This window comes from Electrona antarctica (assembly GCF_951216825.1).
Source record: "Electrona antarctica genome assembly, chromosome: 19".
Lineage (NCBI taxonomy): Eukaryota > Metazoa > Chordata > Actinopteri > Myctophiformes > Myctophidae > Electrona > Electrona antarctica.
This window is the reverse complement of record NC_136800.1, coordinates 11,704,169-11,725,360: the sequence shown is the minus strand read 5'-3', so window position 1 is coordinate 11,725,360 and position 21,192 is coordinate 11,704,169. Positions and strand designations below refer to the sequence as shown.

Below are 21,192 nucleotides of genomic sequence, written 5' to 3'. Positions count from 1 at the left end.
ATTCAGCTACCGAACAGAGAAGCATAATATATAGGCAGGCTAGTACATGTCGCCCCCGCCGGACAGTCAGGGATAGTGACCTCAGACGCGCGTATTCTCTGACGAACGAGCTGTGTGTGGGAATGGAGGAAAATCCTCCGCGCCCTATGCCAAAATAAAAGTCAAATCCAATTATCCAACACAAACTCATACGTAAGAAAGGTAAACCTTTATGATTGTTGGTTGTTGCTGTTTATAGTCGCTCGTAACGGCGCACAATCAAGTCGAAGGAGGATTGCGAAAACGTGGCGTACTGAAATGAATCTCCTAAATCGGCTGTAAATAAGTCTAATCGCAAATCTCTCCATGCACGTCTCTTACTTTGAAGATTAACTCCAAACATGGCACCAAATATGGTAGTGTTCCGTGTTTAATTTAAACCTGCATCTAATTAGCTGTGTGTCCGTGTTACATCCATGGATGGATGATATGGGTTCCAACTTCCATCTGATCATCCGGAAATAATGACATTGGAATTGCTCATAAAAAGCCATGATCAGCCATTTATTTACAGGAAATCCCCTTACAAGCAAAACGAAAGATCTCCCCATCTGTTTTAACAGTAACAGTTTCAATAATGGCTCTATTAAATCAAGAAAGTCCTGCTCCTCATAAAATAATTAACCTTTTATGATTTTCATCATAATATGCGAGTTTGGTCAATTAATACTTTTAATATGCTTAGCATAATATGTGAATGATTGATTGCATTTATAATGCGTGATGTATTAGTTGCTCATTGATTTCTCGATCAAGCATTGACATTTCACAGAGCTGGACATGACAAATGGCTCACATTTTCCTGCAAAGTGCCAGAGAATGGTCAACGGTTGAAACAACATACAGACCTTAAAAGTTTATGGCTCACAATCCAACATGAAAGGTGATAACGTGAGAATAGGAGTCTGTAAACGTCATAGAAACAACTTATAGTGTTTTCCCATTGTGCTTTGTTGTAAAAAATAAATTGAAAATGTTACTTTATAAAGCCTATCTGACCAAATAATATTTGGCGGGTTTTTACAGCCAACATTTGGACGCATTTCTTTGACACAGGCCATATTATTATAAGGCATATATAACTGGGGTTGCTGAAATTTACTGTCTTCAATTTATAATGTCATCCCCCTACAATGAGACAGATAAAAGCCTTGACCGACGATTGGCTGGTTGGAGCAGCCAGCTCCAGCATTCACATGTAAATTAACCGTTATAAATACTCAGTGCGTGCCCTCATCGCCTCGCTCGAAGCTGCATAACAAGTCCTGCACCCCGTCCGTCTGCAACCTTTGTTGGCAGCTGGGACCGCCAGCCATCTGTCCCATTGACGAGCTGTAACGGCTGGATTCAGACAATCGGTTGTGTGGCAGAGCCTGGGTTAACTTCAACAACATGGCCCCCATCCGCAATAACACAAACGGAATGGACAGGGATGAGGAGGATTTTGGCACCAGGGTGGACAGAAAGGTAATGCCGTGATGAGGGTGTCTCCATGCAACGTGATTACAGTGTTTATGTTTGTTTTAACCACGATGTTACACTTCGTCTTACGGCGGTGTCGCGCGCATAGCCTACTATTAGCGAAAATGTACAGGCACCAAAAGCATCGCATCTTGACGCGGTGTGAGTTTGGAGATCTGCCACTGTTCGCTTATAATAGCGTGCACAAAATAGCCTAAGGAGACGCCGGGGTGAAAGCAAAGTCACTCATATCCGCTTGTTTTATTTGTGTATTTACAGATCAGGAAACCTCTGGTTGAGAAGAAGAGGAGGGCTCGCATCAATGAAAGTTTACAAGAACTCAGAGTTCTTATGGCAGACACAGATGATGTAAGTTGAGATACATGCAAACATTTTTCTTATATAACATTTATTGTGTGAGCCTGAATGGGGCTGAATCATCATCATAGAACCAATAACAAATAATCTTGTATTTACAGTTGCAATCAAAGATGGAGAACGCTGAAGTGCTGGAGGTGACAGTGAAAAGGGTCGAGAGTATTCTGCAAAGCCGGGCTCAAGGTAAAACTTTAGCTATATTCGCTAGTGACTAAGCTAGCCTACATGTTACGTATGTCTATGCTTGTGAGGACTTGCATTTCAGCAGCTTCTGCATGTGTCTGTAGGCTACTACTCACTGAGTTTGTCTGGTGTTTGTTTTCTCAGAGGAGGACGCAGAGAACCGGGAGGCGTGCGAGAGGTTTGCCGCGGGATACATCCAGTGCATGCATGAGGTGCACACTTTCATCTCCAACTGTCCGGGCATAGACCCCACCGTCGCCGCGGAGCTCCTGAACCACCTCCTCGAAAGCATGCCCTTGAACGACCAGGACCGCCTCCAGGTGATGCTGTCGGACATAGCGGCAGACAACGGTTGCCCCAACAACAACAGCACTTGGCCTCTGTCTGAGTATGCAATCTCCCCGGCCGGGGGAAGGGGCTTGTCCAGCGGCAGCTCGTCGGACAGGGCGGCCCTGTCCCCGGCTCCCTCGACCACCTCCACCGACGACTTGTGCTCGGATCTGGACGAGACTTCAGACTCTGATCAAAGCCAGATTTTCATGGAAGACACCGATAGTCAGGGTGCGCCGTCACCCGTAACGTACTGTGAATCTGTGTGGAGGCCATGGTAGCCAATTAATTAAACAAAGGCATAAGGCTACTGCTTCTTTCCCCTATCTTTTTTTGTCTTTTTGTTTTCAAATTGTTGTGTGTAGGACATGTTAGGATAAGACTAGCCTATATTGTTTTTAAGAACTGTCAGCTTGTTGAATGGCATCTGATAAGCTATTTGTGTAATTATTTTGGTGTTGCAATTAAACTAATAACTAGACTTTATTTAAGAATAACTATTTAAAAACAACTTCGCAGAGATCCATAATTAGACCCATATGTTGTTCACCTGTTTCATCAGGTAGATCTAAAGGCCTGCTACACTACAGCATGGCTGCATAGAAAAATACATGTCCCAGTGTTATAGTTGTAAGTCATTTTCGATTGTTTAGGCCTGTGTTTACAATTTTTGTATATAAATGTCTGTTTTTACCTCAGCTGATTTTCCAGTTCATAAACTCTTACTGACTTTTCAATTTGTCTTTTGAATAAAACCTAATTTTACTGCCCCGAGTTGTGTGTAGCCTAGGAATTATTTTAGCCTATGCAGTCAGTGGTGGAATAACTTATTATAGGCTACTTTTTACTCAAGTACTGTAAAGAACAATTTTGAGGTAGGCCTATAGCCTACTTTTACTTGAGTAGATTGGTTCCATTTTTCAATATGCCTAATATACTGTACTTCTACTGCAGGCAATTTTTTATTTTACTGCAGTTTTTTGACAGGTTTAGTTAGGCTATACTTCTTTTCGGATTTAGATAGGCCTATACAATAGACTTACAAAGGTGGATCACTTATAGAACCATGCCACAATTACAAGCTGTAGAAAACATTTGAGTATTTAACTTTGGTAGGCTTCTTTAAGTAGCTTATATTTTGACGTGATTTTGTACTTTTACTCAAGTAGGCTAACATTTAGAATAAGGGTAGGGGAGACAATTAATTGTAGCCTGATAGCCTTTTAATGCAGTAGCCCAGGGGTGCCCAGAAGGTAGGTGATCTACCAGTAGATCACAAAGGCTTTGCAGGTAGACCACATGCCCCTAAATATATCATTACAAATATATATATATATATATATATATTTTGCTACTTGAATTAAGGTGACTTGATTTATTGACATAAAAAAGAGCATGTCAGCTCAAACACACAATGCAATAATTTGCTTTCAATAGTGTTGCACAATTTACAATTTAGGCATTTAGCAGACGCTCTTAATCCAGAGCGATTTACATTAAGCAAGAACAAAAAGCATGGGAATACATCACATAAAAAGCATTTATCAAGAAACATGCGTATAAGCTAAGAACGTAGCTAGAACATATCTATGTAATGACACTGTACATATAAACTATACATATATACTATGCTGTACATATATACTATGAAGTGCTATGACTACATACAATGCAATTATTGTGTCTACATAACATGCTATAGGTCTGTATCAAATGCTATCTAAGTCTAAAAAGTGCTGTCTAAGGGGGTAGGGTAAGTGCTATGGGCCATGGTGGAGTCTGAAAGGGTGGGTTTTCAGACTACGGCGGAAGGTTGGGAGTGATGCTGCAGTTCTGACTGCAACGGGGAGTGCATTCCACAGTTTTGGAGCCAGAAGGGAGAAGAGTTTGGGACGTGTGGAGCGTTGTCCCGGCGTTTTTAGTGAGGGTACTTCCAGCTTCCCTGCATTGGCTGATCTGAGTGCGCGGGAGGGTTTGTAGGGTTCAATCATACTTGCAAGATATGGGGGAGCCATACCTCTGGTTGCTTTGAATGCCAGCATCAGGGTTTTGTATTCTGTGCGGGCAGCGACCGGGAGCCAGTACACAAACATAGCATTACAAAGTCATATACAAATAACTACGAATTCCATTTTCCTCTCTCTATTTCCCATTCCAAGTGTGTTATAGTATGTATAAGGCCAGTGCTGCTATTTTCAGCAATGGGATAATACTTTTTTGGGTGTGTAGATCTTGTTGAGCTGGTCATTTTGAAAGTAGCTCTCAAGTCGAAAAAGTGTGGGCACCTAGCCTATTGTTGTTACTTAAGTAGCCTAGCATAGTAAGTAAATATATGCTAAATTATTTCACCACTGATTTAATATAGCCTACTTTTTGTAGATATTGTATATGTTTATTTTTTGTGTCTATGAGTTTAGGCTATTGGCCAAAGCCAAATCGATCATATGCAAACCTATAAGGCCTAAAGTATGGTGCATGAGAATGGATTGGGTCAAATTGGGTTTATTAGTCTAAAGTTTAAACATTTGCCTTTTTCAGTGTGAACGATGTCTGGATTAAGAGAAATGCCCGATTGTCCATAGCAAGGCCATGGAATGTGACAGGAACGTTACGCACAGCTGATGGTATAGAATAGATGATTTCTTAACAGGCTAAAGTCATGGCTAAAATATATTTTAGCCATGACTAAATAGCATTATGACCCCCTAGCCTCTTATTGAGACGCACATTTATTTAAATTGGGTAAATTAGAAGATTATTGGCAAATTATTCTTCGTGAGTAGGCTAGGCTATAGTTGGCATTGCGTGTTTTCCTCCTGTATAGACAAACACACGGACGGTATATCAGACTGAAGTTAAAGCACGTCTATTTCCATTCTCAGCTACACAGGTGTTGCGACAAATGAATACGAAAAGAAAATGAGCTGTAGTTAAGGTTTTAGGCTAATATTAACGGCACCTCTATCAAGTTCTAATGTCATCAAGTGTTACTTTTTACACTGTCGACAAACTGAAAGCTTTCATTCAGCTGGGATTTTTCCCCCCTCCACCCCATTCACGAAAAGGACAGGCTGCTAGTAGCCTACTAGTTTAGAGGCCAATAAAAACATCCACATACCCCGTCCCGTTTATATTTTTCATTGCCAGGAGTAGGAAGACGAGACGAGAAGCCTTCTCAACTTTTATTTTTCGCATATTTGTGTCGTGATTCGTGAAGCCCGGGGAGACAGGATTTTCGGAACTCCAAAGGTGCAAATAACTACAGGGGGCAGTTTGGATGTTTCGCACCTCCTCGTCTATACACATTGGGGAATCTGAGGTGTGAACAGAGGGGATGTAAATCAGCGTGTCTGCTTTGATCAAATGCGGTATGGGTATAATAAGCCACGGAGGATCTGTGAGGACAGACAGACTGACGGTCTGCTATAGTTTTAACATTTCAAAATCGAACAAGGCACCGCCACCAAGCAGTCAGGAATGAAAGTTCTACTACAAACGACATGCATGCATGCTAATCACATGGATTAGACTAGCAGCCTAATGAGTCACAGCAACAGTCTTCAAGATGTGTCCAAATGATTATATTACTCTGCAAACAGTTATGGTCTCTGTAAAACAGTTAAGTTGACTAACATTTTTGCACCATTGTGCCTCACTGTATATGTTTCGTTTCCCTTTTTACCTCCATTATGATGAATTCCTGTTCTGTTCTTTGTCTATATAGAAGTGTCTATTTGTACGTCTCTAAATGTTTTGATGAATTGAACATGGTGGACCCTGTTGTAAACAAGTGTAATGCTTAATTGGGTCGTCCACTCACAGTTAACAGCCTTTGTATTGTGTTTGTGCTTGAAATGTACTGTAATTCTGCAAACTGTTAATACATTTTTCAATCAATCAATCAATCAATCAATCAATTGAAGCCTGCTTGCCTGGACATAGCCTACAGATTGTCTGATATCATTTCGTTGCTTAAGTCATTATAGGCCTTCACATCAGAAAATCTACCAAAACAGTTATATAAAAACATTTTAATTTGAAAAATTAGCAACAGGAGAGAATAGAAAAGAGAACACAACAAATTGTATAGAAATGTGCAAGTTGCCATTTAAAATATACCTTAGAATGCTTACTTAATAACAAACCGCAGCATACTAGGAGCAGAGAAGTGCAAACAAATTACTTTGACATCTGTTTCAATTGCTTTACGCCCATGTAATAACCCTAAAAGTCAACTTCAAAAGTGACCACACTTTCAATCCATGCATGCCATGGGCTTATAGCTCCCATGACCTCCACATCTTCACAGCAGGAAACTGTATAGCCTACCTCAGAAAGGTGTCAAATATACAATATTTGCATGTAGCCTAGATGGATTGCAAGAGACACAAACAAACATGACCAAAATATTGTTTTCATAATTATCATGCAAATGTCACCTTAGTATATACCGCTCTCTCTTCTGCTACTTGCTACAGAGAATGAGAGGTAGAGTAGAGATGGTCACCGCCTAAAAGTCAGACATTACAAATACAGATTGTAGCCAATACACACACACACACACACACACACACACACACACACACACACACACACACACACACACACACACACACACACACACACACACACACACACACACACACTTTTTGTCCAAACATCACGCAAATTGGTACACAGTCTCTCTAGAGCCATTCAACGAAACGGGTCTTTCAGATTTCTCAGACTCCATCCTGATTGGCTAAGATTGGCTTCCAAAGTTCGCAGGAGTGCTCAGTTTCAAACAAAATGCTGCAAATCATGAACACATCGTGTGATTTCCGTGAAATTGTGCACGCACATTCCCACTAGGCAGAGGAAGAAATGCCAAATGAACATTTTCAACTCAGCCTCATGGTGGCGCTATAACTGGCCGAAAAGTGTTTTTACATCTAACTGCACGGATCTGTGGATAACTTTGTATGTCAACTCCCTAGAGGCTAAGGAAAAACCTTTGCCTGGAATCTTTCACATCTGCTCTTTATAGCGCCACCAGGAGGCCGACATATGTAAAACACATTTTCTAATATTACTCCTTCAGATTTTATCCAAATGTCACGCAAATCGGTACACATGCTCTTCATAGTCATGTGATCAAGACGGGTTTGTTTGATTTCTCATAATCCACGTCTACGATTGGCTTCTAAACTTTTCAGGAGTAGCCCGCTTTGTACCCGTTTTGTACAAATCACCACAACTACTCAACGCAGCGTCCGATTGTGGTGAAACTGTGCATGCATATTCCCACTAGGCTTTGGAAGAAATGCCACTTGACAGTTTTCAAATCAGCCTCATGGTGGCACTACAACAGGCCAAGCCGCGTCTCTCACACACACACACACACACACACACACACACACACACGTTTATATTGCTCCTAAACATTTTGCCAAACATCACACACACACTCCTATCCTCCTGGTGGAGACCTGTGCCCAGAAGGGCACTTTTTCTAGTTGGTCCTGTTTTTGGCTGACTGTCTTATATATTATAATGTACAACTCTGTAAAACATATAAATATATCTGCTTTTCCAGGAGGAATTATAAAAAAGAAAAGAAAAAGAAAAGAAAAATCAACAGCCAACTGAAAGGTGCATCATGCTCCAACTGATTCAATGTTTCCTAGTCTTAATGGCTCTCGAGTAACAAAATCCACCATGGAGGTTTACATTATGATTGATGCATGCTTAGTATAGATTTGAGAGAATTAATAATGACAAGAAATAATATACAGGTTATTTTCTTCAATGAAATGTACATATTATGCACACATTGTTTACCTCAGTTTGTGTTCAGTCTCTACATGAGTCTTGGCTCTATATGAAATCATTATTACGCAACAGTCACACCAACAGCGTCACAGCGCAGGAACATTCTGAAAGGGGAAATAAGGTTTCCAATGCAAAGTCTATGGAGACATGTCGAGTGTCTCAATGTTTTAAACAGTGTCAGGATTCTCAACAGAAAAAAGTGTGGCGTCAAAGCTGAAAACGCACTAAATGCATTTAATATAGCATCGTGTCATGGATTAGAGTTGAATTGGGCCTGAATAGAGCGTCGCAGTCCCGCCTCCTACCCTGGACCAGTAAATGAAACCCAATGCATTATTCTCATAGACATTTCTTAAAGTATTTATTTAAAGACGGTTACGCCGCGGACAAAGCCAACTCGAGTCGTGACAACTCATGACAACACAAACAATATTTTGGACCAAACAAATAATTACAAAGAAGAAAAACAACAAAAAAAGTGTTGTAACCTTCCGTTTTTTTCTTCTTTCTAATTATTTGTTTGGTCCAAAATATTGTTTGTGTTGTCATGAGTTGTCACGACTCGAGTTGGCTTTGTCCGCGGCGTAACCGTCTTTAAATAAATACTTTAAGAAATGTCTATGAGAATAATGCATTGGATTTCATTTCCTGGTCCAGGGTAGGAGGCGGGACTGCGACGCTCTATTGGGCCTGAATTGGGCCTGAAGATTACAGAACCAACTAGAAAAGTGCGCCCCTTGGATCGGAGGACTCCGCCAGGTCGGGTTGCCTACCCAGGGCCTGCAAACTATGTGGAATCAGAAAAAAATGTGACTGATAAATCTTTATCACATGACTGCAGAGACAGTGTACCGATTTGTGTGAGTTTTGGACAAAATTGTAGCCATTATAGCATAGTTATTATAGGCCAAAATATAAAGTGATCTGTTAAGTGCCACCACAAGTCCTTTTACAAGAGGTTCGTCCCTTGGCTTACTGGGAGTGTACGTGGAAAGTCTCACGCCGGTCCAGCGGTGCCAGAGATTAGCTGTTCACAGACACACTGACTGACTGACACACGCACAAACAGACACACAGACGGATGGCATGAGCGAAATTTCATGTCATGGCTGCTGGCAAAGGACAAGGAGACTTGGGCTCTGAGTCAGATCATTCATGGATGCTGCTTTGAGTCAAGTCCTTTACAGAGGTGTCTGTTGATAGTGAGTCACCTAATGGACAATGGCGTTCAAGGACTCCTTTCCTCAGGCAGTGGACCACCCCGATGACTCTGTATGCCCGTCGTCCACATGCAGCTGCTCCGTGATGTTGTCACACTATGAACAGATCTGGTGATCGTACATCGAACAAGTAAAAATAGTTTTAGTGAGGAGAAAGGTGAGCAAGAGACAGCAACATCCCCTGTGTTCATTTAACTCAGATACTATACACATTTTTACATTTACTCTTGGAGTAGTAAGAGGGTACAGGCATAAGATCCGACGTAGCAACAGTCCGTCAGTCATTAGACCTACACCCTACCCCAAACCCAAACCTAACCCTAACCGCACGCGGGAGGCAACGCATGTCGGGAGCAACGGGTGATTTTCGCATGTCGGACGTTTGGTGTGTCGGATAAGCGTGCGCAACCCGGAATAAGATAGATAGATTGGAGATGGCACAACAGAAAGAGAAGCAACACAGCAGAGAGAGCTTACCTTATTGTCAATAGACCTGGGCAGGCCTCCCTTCTTTAACCAGGGGTGAATCCCCACCAGTTCTGTCTTCTGGTCTTCTGTGAAGCAAGGCTGACGCTTCTGCAGAAGTCTCAGCTTCATTCTGTCCTCCCTGAGAACCGTTTGGATGTCACTAGAGACCAAAACACACACACACACACGCACATGCGCACACACACCACAAAACAGATCTCAGGATTATGTTTTCACACAAAAAAGTGTGGTTCAGAGTCAGAGGTATTCAAAGGGAATAATGAACTCTATGGTGAGTGGCAATCAGCCTCACCAATCAGCCAGGATGCATTTTGTCTCTGTCTACCATCTAGTGGCCAAAAGTAGCCATGCCATGTGTGTTGCTCGTGTGAGGCAAGTACAATGTGGCACTTTGACCAGGTTCCGGGGTCTTGATCGTGACCCTCGCCCCCTCCCTGACTGTAGACCACTGCTGTCACCCATCTCCTCCTACTCACCGTGAGGGCAGCTGATAAGTCATCTTAACCGTGTCATCTATGCTGGCTGTGAGCAGCCACAGTGGGTCCTGCAGTGCATCCTTGATTATGTCTTCACTCTGATCCACCTCCATGGGCTTTCTCTCGTTGCTGCTTAAATGACCTTTGACCTGCTGGCTGTTCTGCGATGAGTCCTCACTGCCAAAGTAGATACTGCTGCCGTTGCTTCCTGGGGGCCCCACAAATAAGTTGGATATCATTCAATTTGAACTCATGGCACACTGTACACTGGTACACCTAGTATGTGCAAATGAAGGGAATCAACATCTCGTGATTGTGTTGGAGTTGCAAACAAAAGGTGCTTCTTCCATGTGTTTGTGGGACACAGAAGCTTTAAAATGACTATTTAGTCCCCCGTCTTCATATGTCATAAGATGCCAGTTGAAGTCCCTGCACTACAGAAATTATTAACTATAATTCTGTGCTAGGAGAGAAAGATCTATCACTGTATACAATCCCTCTCAAAAACTCAATGCTGATATCCGTGTTGTTGTCAAGACGATTATGGCAAACTCAACCACACCCCCAAAAACCTGTACAGTATGTGAGTCTTACAGTATAAACTATACAGTATATGCCATAAATCTTAGGGGTGTAATGGTACACATATACATAACAGTTCTGTATGAGGCTTTCGGATTGGCACGCATTACAAACCGAACAAAGGCAATTTTTTCATACAGTATGAAGTGTACACACACACACACACACACACACACACACACACACACACACACACACACACACACACACACACACACACACACACACACACACACACACACACACACACACACACACACACAGACACACACACACACACACACACACACACACACACAAGTGCCTGAACGCGAGTCTGCGTGGAGAAGTATGTCCAACATGGAGGACGAGGATGAGTTGACATCGCTGTTGTTCCCATCGTTGAGTGAGCTCGCCTGTAAAAGAGGAATTCATGATGAGGCTCTAGTAAACACAACCTCCAACTGTACTGAATCAGTCATGACAGATGCCCTCTGCCTGCTCCAGACAGACTACCTTACTGTGTGACTTCATCTCATTAGACTCAAGTTAATGTTTCTTCTCACTGAGTGGAATATTCTCCATCACACCAATAACCATTGTGTGTCACACTGTACACTTCAGTGCAGTTCCATAACACTGTCCACTTAAACACAGATTAAAACGATCTGCACCGTGCATTAGAATGGGGAATAAAAGCTATATAAATGACTATGAACACTTGTTGTTATCGACAAATGGGCTAGTATGAGTAGTACATAAGAAACTGATCTACTGGGATTTTCACGTACATGTCCCCCATGTCTCTCCTGCTTCCTCATGCCCCCATGTGTCCTGCTTCTGTCTCCTACAGCAGTGGTTTTCAACCAGTGGTCCGGGGACCACTGCGCACGCACACGCGCACACACAAACGCACACACACACACACACACACAGTAATTTACCTGTTGCGGTTCCGTGGCCTGGCTGCCACTTGAAACTTTCTCCCTTTCCGCGGTGCTGTTCCCCTGGCCTCCACTACAGAGCACTGTACTGTCCTGTCTCTCCAGGGACCTCTGACTGTCCTCCAGCTGCAACAGGTTGAGCTGCAGCAGAGAGCTGCATCTGGACTGGAACAGCGGAGGGCTCGCCTGGCCCCCAACCCCAGACTGTGGCGTGGAGGAGCAAGACAAGCCCTTCGTGAGGGCTATAGGCATTTCAGAGGCCATGGGAAAGGAGAACAAGGGAGACAGGCACCACGCCTGAGGACAGATGGGATTCTGAGGACTACACTGGTCTGCGAAGGCAGGCTGACCTGGGATGGCACCCTGCCCTGGGAAGCCAGTCTGATCAAAGTGCTGGGGCTGCAAAGGGAAGCCACCAGTCTCTTGCTGGTAAAAAGGCAGTTGTGGAGGCGGTGGTGGAGGTCTGTTGGCCACTTGAGGAAACACATAGTTAGGCAGCACAAGGGCCACGACAGGGCTCACCATGGATGCCGCGTAGGGAGCGGGGTGAGTGGCTGGGGTACAAGCAGGAACCTGGCTACACTGGCTGTGTCCGAGGCCCGTTAACGAGGGGTCTAGACGGGGCGTCAATTCTGTGTCTTCTCTGGAGTACACCTGTAGAGGATATCCTGGCATAATAGTAGGATAGGCCATGGGGAAGGTGGACTGGGATGTGTCGGAGGCAGACCAGGAAGTCTGGTTGAGGCCCTGGTTGAGAAGCGGAGGTCGGAGCCGCTGCCGTCTGTGGTGGGACACCGTGCTGTCTGACGACTCTGTGCGTTTCACACGTTTAGACCTGGTCTTCTTGTTGCGGGCGCCACGGCGGGTGATGGGCTCTGCACCGTGCTTGAAGGACCTTGCAGCAGGCACAGCTATTGGCATGAGAGGATCAGGTTAATTAAAGCAAACTAAAATCAATTAACCACATGTAGCATCCCTATTCTGTCGTAACAGGGTAACATTTGGCGAAAACAGTGGATCTACGAGCTCACAATGCATCACAACCCAACAGGTTGTGAGCTTGTAGATTGGCTGTAGATTTGGTGTAGTGGGGGAAAAGGGAGGGGAACAAGTACAGAACCTGGGGGACTGCGGTCAACGAAATATATCGAGTGGTTTAAGTGCTGTCCTATCCTAAGTGTGTGAATGGTGGATACAGCAGGTTTGTGGCATGGTCAGCATTACCATCACTTGGCATCGGTCCCCTGTGGCGCTCCAGGTACTGAGAGCAGTCGACCTTGAAGGCCCCGACTCCTCTAATAGTAAGGGCATTTTATCAGGTATTTGACCAATCTGGGAACTAAATCGTTACCAAGAAATTTCTTCACCAATGTGTTTCTAAATGTGTCTTATAACATGTACTAAAAGTTTGAAATTCAACTCCCGTGGGAAACCTCATAAAAAACAGCTCAAAGTTGGGGTACCGATAACTGATTTTCGAAAATTCGAAAGTGCATTAATTTTACTTTTTTGACTTTTGAGGGGTCAAACTATGGGTTTTTCATGATTCTCAGTTGATTGCAAGCATTTATTTTTCACCAAGACAACTCCCTGGTGGAAAAACGGCCGTCCCCACTTTTCCCGCTCATCGTTCACCTCCCCCCAATGCCCCCTCCACCCCACACACACCTACCCTTGCAGGGTACATGTAAATTAAAACATAGCTAAATTAGTTTATTTTTTATTGTTTGACATGGTAAATAGGCCTAGTTATTGTTTGTAGTGGTTGCTGTAGTTGATTGTCATTCAAAGTGAGGAAGTTTGGAGCACCAGACATGCCTGAAGCCATTTGCATCCTTTTTCTCTGTTGATCACGGGCGGACACAATATATTGCTTGTAACGTCAAGCAATATATTATATAGCAGATCTACAAGCTCATAGCGCGCCACCGAGTGGCGCGCTACGAGCTTGTAGGTCTGCTATTTTAGAAAAATCGTGAAAATAAAATTTAAAAAAAAATCTTTTTTTTTTTAAATAATTTGGGGACCCCCTAAAATAATTTGGCGACCCCCCGAGGGGTCGCGACCCACGGGTTGAGAACCCCTGATCTACATGGATACTCTTCATCCAGCCATTCCAGTTGGAGTGTGGGAAGTCGGTATCCTGGGCTTTGATCACCCACCCTGCTGCCCAGCAGGTGCAACAAAACGAGCAATCAACTACTCACTACTGTGCACTCAACACACATCAGTATAGAAATCAAAGGGACACACTAGAAGAAAAGCTGAAAAATAATCATAAACAACAAGTTGTTAGAAAAATATGTTGATAATACTTACGTATCTGACGTTACAAGCAGTATATTGTGTCGGCTCGTGATCAACAGAGAAAAAGGATGCAAATGGCTTCAGGCATGTCTGGTGCTCCAAACTTCCTCACTTTGAATGACAATCAACTACAGCAACCACTACTAAACAATAACTAGGCCTATTTACCATGTCAAACAATAACAAAGCTTTAGCTATGTTTTAATTTACATGTACCCTGCAAGGGTAGGTGTGTGTGGGGTGGAGGGGGCATTGGGGGGAGGTGAACGATGAGCGGGAAAGTGGGTGCGGCCGTTTTTCCACCAGGGAGTTGTCTTGGTGAAAATAAATGCTTGCAATCAACTCAGAATCATGAAAAACCCATAGTTTGACCCCTCAAAAGTCCAAAAAGTCAAATTTATGCACTTTCGAATTTTCGAAAATCGGTTATCGGTACCCCGACTTTGAGCTGTTTTTTATGAGGTTTCCCACGGGAGTTGAATTTCAAACTTTTAGTACATGTTATTAGACACCTTTAGAAACACATTGGTGAAGAAATTTCTTGGTAACGATTTAGTTCCCAGATTTTCATAGGTTTCCCTTACTATAATCTCTCTGAAGCGGTGCAGAGAGCGGTCCTGCTCCTCTTTCTGAGTATGAGCTGCCAGAACTTGCTTGGTCAACCCTAGTTTCTTATAGGGCTCCCTCTCCTGGATGGGTGGTGAAACAGCACTGAGGGAAGGCCCAGTGGTCTGGTTTCCCTCTGTCATCTCTGCATGGAAAACAGAGTGGAGTAGAATTAGACTGGTGCCAATGAGTGTCACACATGATGTGAATCACCAAAGTGCATTATATAAGCTAGCCTAGCACACAGTATACTTCATACCATAACCTTTGCTAACGTTGCTAACATGGCTAGATATATGACTATTGTTTTGTATGGCAGTGTTTTTCATATCGGGGTACCGTATGGGTACCCCTAAGGGCACGCAGAGGTACTACACGGGGTACGTGAGAGGAAGTGGAAAATGGAAACAAAAATATGTTACTAACTTATTATTAATGATAAAACATTGAAAAAACTCTGATCTGTCATAGGCCCTCATTTATCAATCGAGTGTAAAATCTGCCCCAAATTCGAGTGTAGGATTCGTAGTACACCCACGTCGGGTCGGCATTTACAAAGTGATCGCAGACAGCTGTTTCTTCCTTAATTTCGTTCGGACGTTTATAAATGTGACGGCTGAAATCTATCTGGCACGCCCTATGAAATCAAGCCTCGCCCTCGTTTTTGCGACATGAACAACTGCAGTACGACCTTGGAACCCATAGTTACATGACGAAAAAAGTCAATAAAAAAGTCACCCCCCTCTCATACACACACAGACGCACGCACGCACACGCAACTTGCAAGTCCAACTGGTTTGTTGTAGCCTATATTAAATAAATAAAGAACGAACACCTGTATGAATTAAATAAAGCTGTAGCTGTAGTACCCTGTCTGTTTCTCCTCTCGCCTCGCTTGCCTTGCTGCCCACACACACACACGCACACACGCACATACGGGCCGTGGCCCAGTCAGTTTAGAGCTGGCCCAACTTGTGCATGCAAATTTCTGGTTAGTAAACCACAGCATGCAAGCCGCCTTTGTTTTAAAATGGTTCCCCAAACCGTTCACAGTTCACACTTCACTATCAGCCGGGGATGCGCCCCCCCCCCCATGCTAATTTGCCCAGTCAATCATTTGATCCGCGCTACGCGCCTGCCGTGTGTTGTTAGTTGTAGCCTATATTAAATTATTAAAGTATTTATTCATTTAATATAGCCTACAACTATATATTAGTGAACGAAAACCTGAACCTGCATGTGGACAATGAATTAAATAACAAATAGGCGCACACACACGCTGCTGTTTTCCTCCTCTCCTGTCCTGTCTGTCTCTATCACTGTGGTCCGTTCATGACACCGCGACCATGCACGTTTATGACAATCTATTTAGATTACCTCGCTAGTCGCAGTAGTCGGTGCAGTGGCTGGGCTGTCAACTGACAATTATATAAATGTGCAGCCTAAACCAGCCTCATGTGGCACACTGGCACTGGTGGGCTGGCAGCCTGGCTGGGTGGTTTAGCCTATACCTAACTCCGATGCGGTCAGCGGTCCCCAATTTTGCGCTGGCACGCCGGCACGGCACATTTGGCATTCGAGCGACACGTCGGGTTTATCCTTAAAACGACGAGATGTAACTCGAGAAAGACATGGCTGTAGATTGCACTATAGCCTACCCGTTGGTTGGTAGACTTGACTATAGCTGCAGCACTGCAAATGCCTCTCGATCCAGTTAACTATTCCAGGAGGGGGGGGGGCACCGGCATGCGCTCATGCAAAACACTGTTTAAATGGCTTAAGCATCTAAACTTGCAACATTGTTTTAATTGCGCGATTTTAACTGCTTGTAAAGTTGGTAATCTCCTACCAATTTCATATGACACAGACACATCGTTGATGTAGGCCTATTCCTTTTTTCCTTTTCTTTTTCTTTTTTTACATGTAGCCCATATACTACATACATATACTTTTATATTAACATTTTAGGAGTGAATACATATGTTTCGATGCCTGTGACAGCCTCTCAGCTGGTCAAACAATGCTGCTCCGCTGTTCTACGACAGAAAAACAGGTGAGGACAAAGCGTGCGACAGCTCCCGACCAGACGTGAGTTTTGTCTTGGCACAAGATCATTTTCAATCTTTGGCGCAAATCGTAAATCGGCATACACCCATATTTTGGCGTACGCACGGTTGATAAATGAGGGCCTTAAAGTCTTCATTCAAATTAAATCAAACACCTTACTAGTACAACTGTTATTGTTTTGAAAGCAATAATTAATTGCCATTATACTGTTTTATCAACGTTAGACTTACTGTCCTTTAAAGGGGATAGTTGGATTCCGAAATCAGGCAAATGAGGTACTAAAACCAAACGTGTTTGAAAACGACTGATGTATGTGAACAGGCCCGGCGCCACGAGGGGTCAAAGGGGGTACTTGACCCCTCAACCCGACCTCCTTGACCCCTAAAAAAAGGGGGAAAAAAGTTTTTTTTTTTTTTTTTTTTATGTCAATAATAAAATATAAAACTACCTTTTGTGCTGGATTGGTTTTCTAGTGAAATTTGTCAGTGATATTCACTAGCAGCACTGGTTATAACAACTCGAAACATGCTGCTACAAACAAAATGTATTGTACAGGCATGCAAGGAACATCTAACATGCGTCATGGCCATCTCCCATCTGGAAAGAACAGGAAGTACGACATTCCTGAGGCACAGGAATTTAACACATGTTAATTCGGATCAACTGAATGTATGTGTCTGACATATGATTGTCTGCCATTGGGGGGGAGGGGTGCTATTGATGCAGTGGATCAGAGCAAGTGGCAAAGTCGGCTGTGGACTAAAATTCTCAAACTCTGCCCGAACCCGACCAGGCCCGACCAGGCCCGGCCCGACCCGGCGTTTTCGGGCCGGGCCGGGCCCAAACAATTATGCTAATTAGTCGGGCCGGGCCGAGCCTCGGGCTCGGTGATTTTCCGCGATTTTGTTATTTTTTCTTTCTTTTTTTAAAAGAGTGTTATTATAATAAAAATAGCAATTCTGTTATTTGTGTAATCTGATTGTGTATACATGTACTTTATGTATTTATTATGAAGAGGGCTGCGCTAAGCGATTCACTTGTGACAGGAGGAGGACTGGAGACGGGGGTCGCATCGCACTGGCATTTCAGACTCAGAGGCCTCTTACACACAATCACACATGTCAAACCACGTGACTTCCATTGGAAAAGCATTGAGCCTGAGGCGGCCATGAAACACAGACAGAACAGATCATGTCCGTCCGGCATGTGTGTACGAGGCCAGAGCAACATGCAGCCTGCCCCGCAGTCCTGCACTGCGCGCAGGCAGTACAGTAGAGAGAACAGTGAACGGTGTGAGACTTGCTTGCTTGCCTTGCTACCGCTGGTTTCCCTCTGGTTTTCTACTAACCACCAGTTAACTTGCCAAGTTGCCATATGCTTAAATTTTATAAAATCAATCGGATTATCACAGCTGAAGAAGCGTCAGGTTTTCGTCATGTTGCACTGAGTCTCGTTAACCCAGCTGGCTGCGATGAATAAAACCTAATTATTAATCAACCTCACCAAACGATCCATGGTGATATATAATTACACGCTACACGTAAAGCAACTTCACTTCAGAGGAAACTTAAGGGAGGGAGCTGCAGCTGCTATTCGTGTTTACTCACCAGTCAGTCACCACCACCACTGTATGGAATCCATTAGAATGATTGGAAATGGAAGTTATGGAACGTTAATAGCCTATTCTAACGTGAGTTACATACATCCTTTATTTCGATAAATCCGTTGATCTCCGTTCTCACTTTCACACTGAAACACGGCGCCGCTGCGCCGCAACGCTGATCTACAAGCTCACAACGCATCGCGCTGCTTTTTTTTTCTCTCTTTTTTTTCTGTCGGGCTTTTTTCGGGCTTCAGGCTTAACATTACGGTAATTTTTAGGGTCGGGCCGAGCCTCGGGTCGACCCAGTTAGGGTAGGGTCGGGCCGGGCCATGATTTTTGGGCCCGTTGAGAACTTTACTGTGGACTATTGTGGACACGCTGAAGAATGTATTATCTGAGCACAGACTCAGTTCACTTAATGCGGTCTGCAGGTTAATATCAGAATACTGATATGTTATTGATTTCAGCTGTTACAATTCCAAACATGCAAACATGACCCACTTTAATTACTTCAGTCTATATTAGTAGTTTAATGACTAGTACTAGCCTTTTTTATGTCCAATATTTGCATTTCAGTTCATAATCATAAAGTTAACATATACATGTGTTTGAAATTAAATAAAAAATATTACTTTTCCGGATTCCAATTAAAAAATAGGTGAAAATAATTCAGGATTCCAATTTAAAAAATAGCAAAAAAGCAGATCTACAAGCTCAAAATGCATCGCACTGAGACACGTTTTGAGCTTGTAGATCAGCTACTTTTGACTATATATGCATTGTGGCCCACCCCAATAATAGCACAGTAAAGATGATAATAATCTAATATGATGTGTGTAGTTCTTTATAGATCTAGCCTTTCATTTTTATCTCAAAGTGCACCAGATTGAAGCATTTTCATCGCAAATTTAAAAAAATAATCTGGAGCCTGTTTTTGTTTGTAGCAGCATGTTTCGAGTTGTTATAACCAGTGCTGCTAGTGAATATCACTGCCAAATATCACTAGAAAACCAATCCAGCACAAAAGGTAGTTTTATATTTTATTATTGACACTATTACATTTTTTTTTTGCCCCCTCAAAAATCTCAATTGACCCCTCAGTCATTTCATCCTGGCGCCGGGCCTGTATGTGAATGAACTGCAATCAGAGCTATGGCTTATGCTGATATAGAATTATGCATACAGTTGCTGTCGGGCAGAAAACTTGTATCTCCATATTTCATATTTCGTTTTTCTGTTTCAGTTTTTTGTTTTCAATTATGGGATATTGAGGCCAATTACATTACAATGGCCGCGGTGGTGCGGTGCGGGTGGGTTCCTCCTCCGCTCTGTTGTTGTGATAGGCACTTTGGAATATTTTTTAACACTACGACAAGCAATTACACCATTTTAAAGTGGATTTTCATGACAAGCAACTATTAAGTCGGCGCAGTGGCTCTTCAAAGGTTAGTGAAAACACGGCAGGGAGATCTGGAACACAATTGTTTAATCACGGCATTAAAACTGTTAATGTCCTATTCTATATATTGTTGTATGGAAGTATTGTGCAAAAGTATTGAAAATTGCCATTCTATACGCTCATGGTCATGCGACGTTAACTTGGGATGCGACATTTTATCCATTGGAACACAGGTTCTTTCCTGAAAGGTAACTGTAGTACACAAAGGCACATGCTCACACTCATCTGAAAGCACAAGTGCTAACCTGACTCACGTCGGGGTTTCTTGTCTCCTACGTGCACAATGGTGCTACTGTAGCTGCATTGGCTGGTTACCGACACCACACTCTCTGGTTTACTGGATACAGGCAGGGGCAGGGAGGTGCCCACCACTGCTGTGGCCGTGTCACGCCGCCTTTTGTTTGCCTCGTCCAAAGGAGGAAGGTCAGACCGATCCTTTAACAAAACTGGCTCTGCCACAGAGAAGAGAGAGAACGAGACACAGAGAGAGATTCCCGGGGGAATAAGGCAAACTATTTTTGAGCTAGAGCTTTTTTTTTGGCAATCACAACCTGTGATTTATATCCAATATGTTGCCATGGATAGGATCACCGTCCGAGTTTGGTATCTTTTAATGATAATTCCTGCAGAAGGACCTACCTATGGACGCCTGCATGGCATTGCTTCTCTTCTGCTTGTATTTGTCTGAGTTGGAGGAGGTGGTGTTGGAGGATAATGGACACTTCCTCTTCATGGTGAGGGGTAAATTACAGCTCTCCAGGTACCTGGACACAATGGCACATGTATTAACCTCAACCTTTCTATTCTATATTCCATTTCTAAACATGTTTTTTTTTGTCTCCTTGACCTTTCCAGTTGCTTCCCTCAGCCCTTTAGTCAAGTTTCTTCACTATCAATCATGAGGACATAATGAGTACAGACATAACAGCACATCAGAGAAAATCACATGTTTGCGACACAGTGCCGCTGCAAGGCTGCACCCATTCCTAAAGAGGAAAGGTTCTGAAAACAAATACTGCAGCAATACAGCAGGATAGTGATGCAGTGTGGCAGGACCAGAATAAATAAGCATACCGATAATGTGTCCAAAGATAAAATGCAGAAAGGCACACACAAAAGGACTTTTGTTTACTATTTACCTAGTTCAGTGGTTTCAACCAGTGGTCCGGGGACCACCAGTGGTCCCTGAGGGGGTTCCAGGTGGTCCCCAGCTAAATTATGGAGTTGGTAACCAAATGAACCCTTATGGGTCCATTTG

The 21,192-nt window shown here is 43.3% G+C and overlaps 2 protein-coding genes across 2 annotated transcripts in view; one reads left to right on the top strand and one right to left on the bottom strand.

Moving 5' to 3' along the window:
* Nucleotides 1-1,394: 1,394 nt before the first annotated feature.
* Nucleotides 1,395-3,111, top strand: hes6 (hes family bHLH transcription factor 6). The gene is made up of 4 exons (XM_079530189.1): nucleotides 1,395-1,506; nucleotides 1,780-1,869; nucleotides 1,980-2,061; nucleotides 2,206-3,111. The coding sequence occupies exons 1-4, from the start codon at nucleotides 1,432-1,434 to the stop codon at nucleotides 2,670-2,672; spliced, it is 714 nt and encodes a 237-aa protein (XP_079386315.1). The 5' UTR covers nucleotides 1,395-1,431; the 3' UTR covers nucleotides 2,673-3,111.
* Nucleotides 3,112-6,413: 3,302 nt separating this feature from the next.
* Nucleotides 6,414-21,192, bottom strand: part of per2 (period circadian clock 2) — a 40,626-nt gene continuing 25,847 nt past the window's right edge. The window contains exons 17-28 of the mRNA XM_079530362.1: nucleotides 20,574-20,698; nucleotides 20,189-20,386; nucleotides 14,784-14,950; nucleotides 13,707-13,735; nucleotides 13,117-13,187; nucleotides 11,893-12,803; nucleotides 11,268-11,364; nucleotides 10,649-10,663; nucleotides 10,388-10,595; nucleotides 9,900-10,050; nucleotides 9,414-9,530; nucleotides 6,414-8,306 (exon numbers count right to left, since the gene is read on the bottom strand). Coding sequence (XP_079386488.1) covers nucleotides 9,519-9,530; nucleotides 9,900-10,050; nucleotides 10,388-10,595; nucleotides 10,649-10,663; nucleotides 11,268-11,364; nucleotides 11,893-12,803; nucleotides 13,117-13,187; nucleotides 13,707-13,735; nucleotides 14,784-14,950; nucleotides 20,189-20,386; nucleotides 20,574-20,698 — 1,984 coding nt within the window. The 3' untranslated portion in view covers nucleotides 6,414-8,306; nucleotides 9,414-9,518. The remainder of the gene's footprint in view (nucleotides 8,307-9,413; nucleotides 9,531-9,899; nucleotides 10,051-10,387; nucleotides 10,596-10,648; nucleotides 10,664-11,267; nucleotides 11,365-11,892; nucleotides 12,804-13,116; nucleotides 13,188-13,706; nucleotides 13,736-14,783; nucleotides 14,951-20,188; nucleotides 20,387-20,573; nucleotides 20,699-21,192) is intronic.

Coding starts and splice junctions, on each gene's coding strand:
- hes6 (XM_079530189.1), top strand. CDS start 1,432: ATGGCCCCCATCCGCAATAACACAAACGGAATGGACAGGGATGAGGAG. Junction 1,507..1,779: donor GCACCAGGGTGGACAGAAAG/GTAATGCCGTGA, acceptor GTGTATTTACAG/ATCAGGAAACCTCTGGTTGA. Junction 2,062..2,205: donor TCTGCAAAGCCGGGCTCAAG/GTAAAACTTTAG, acceptor TTGTTTTCTCAG/AGGAGGACGCAGAGAACCGG.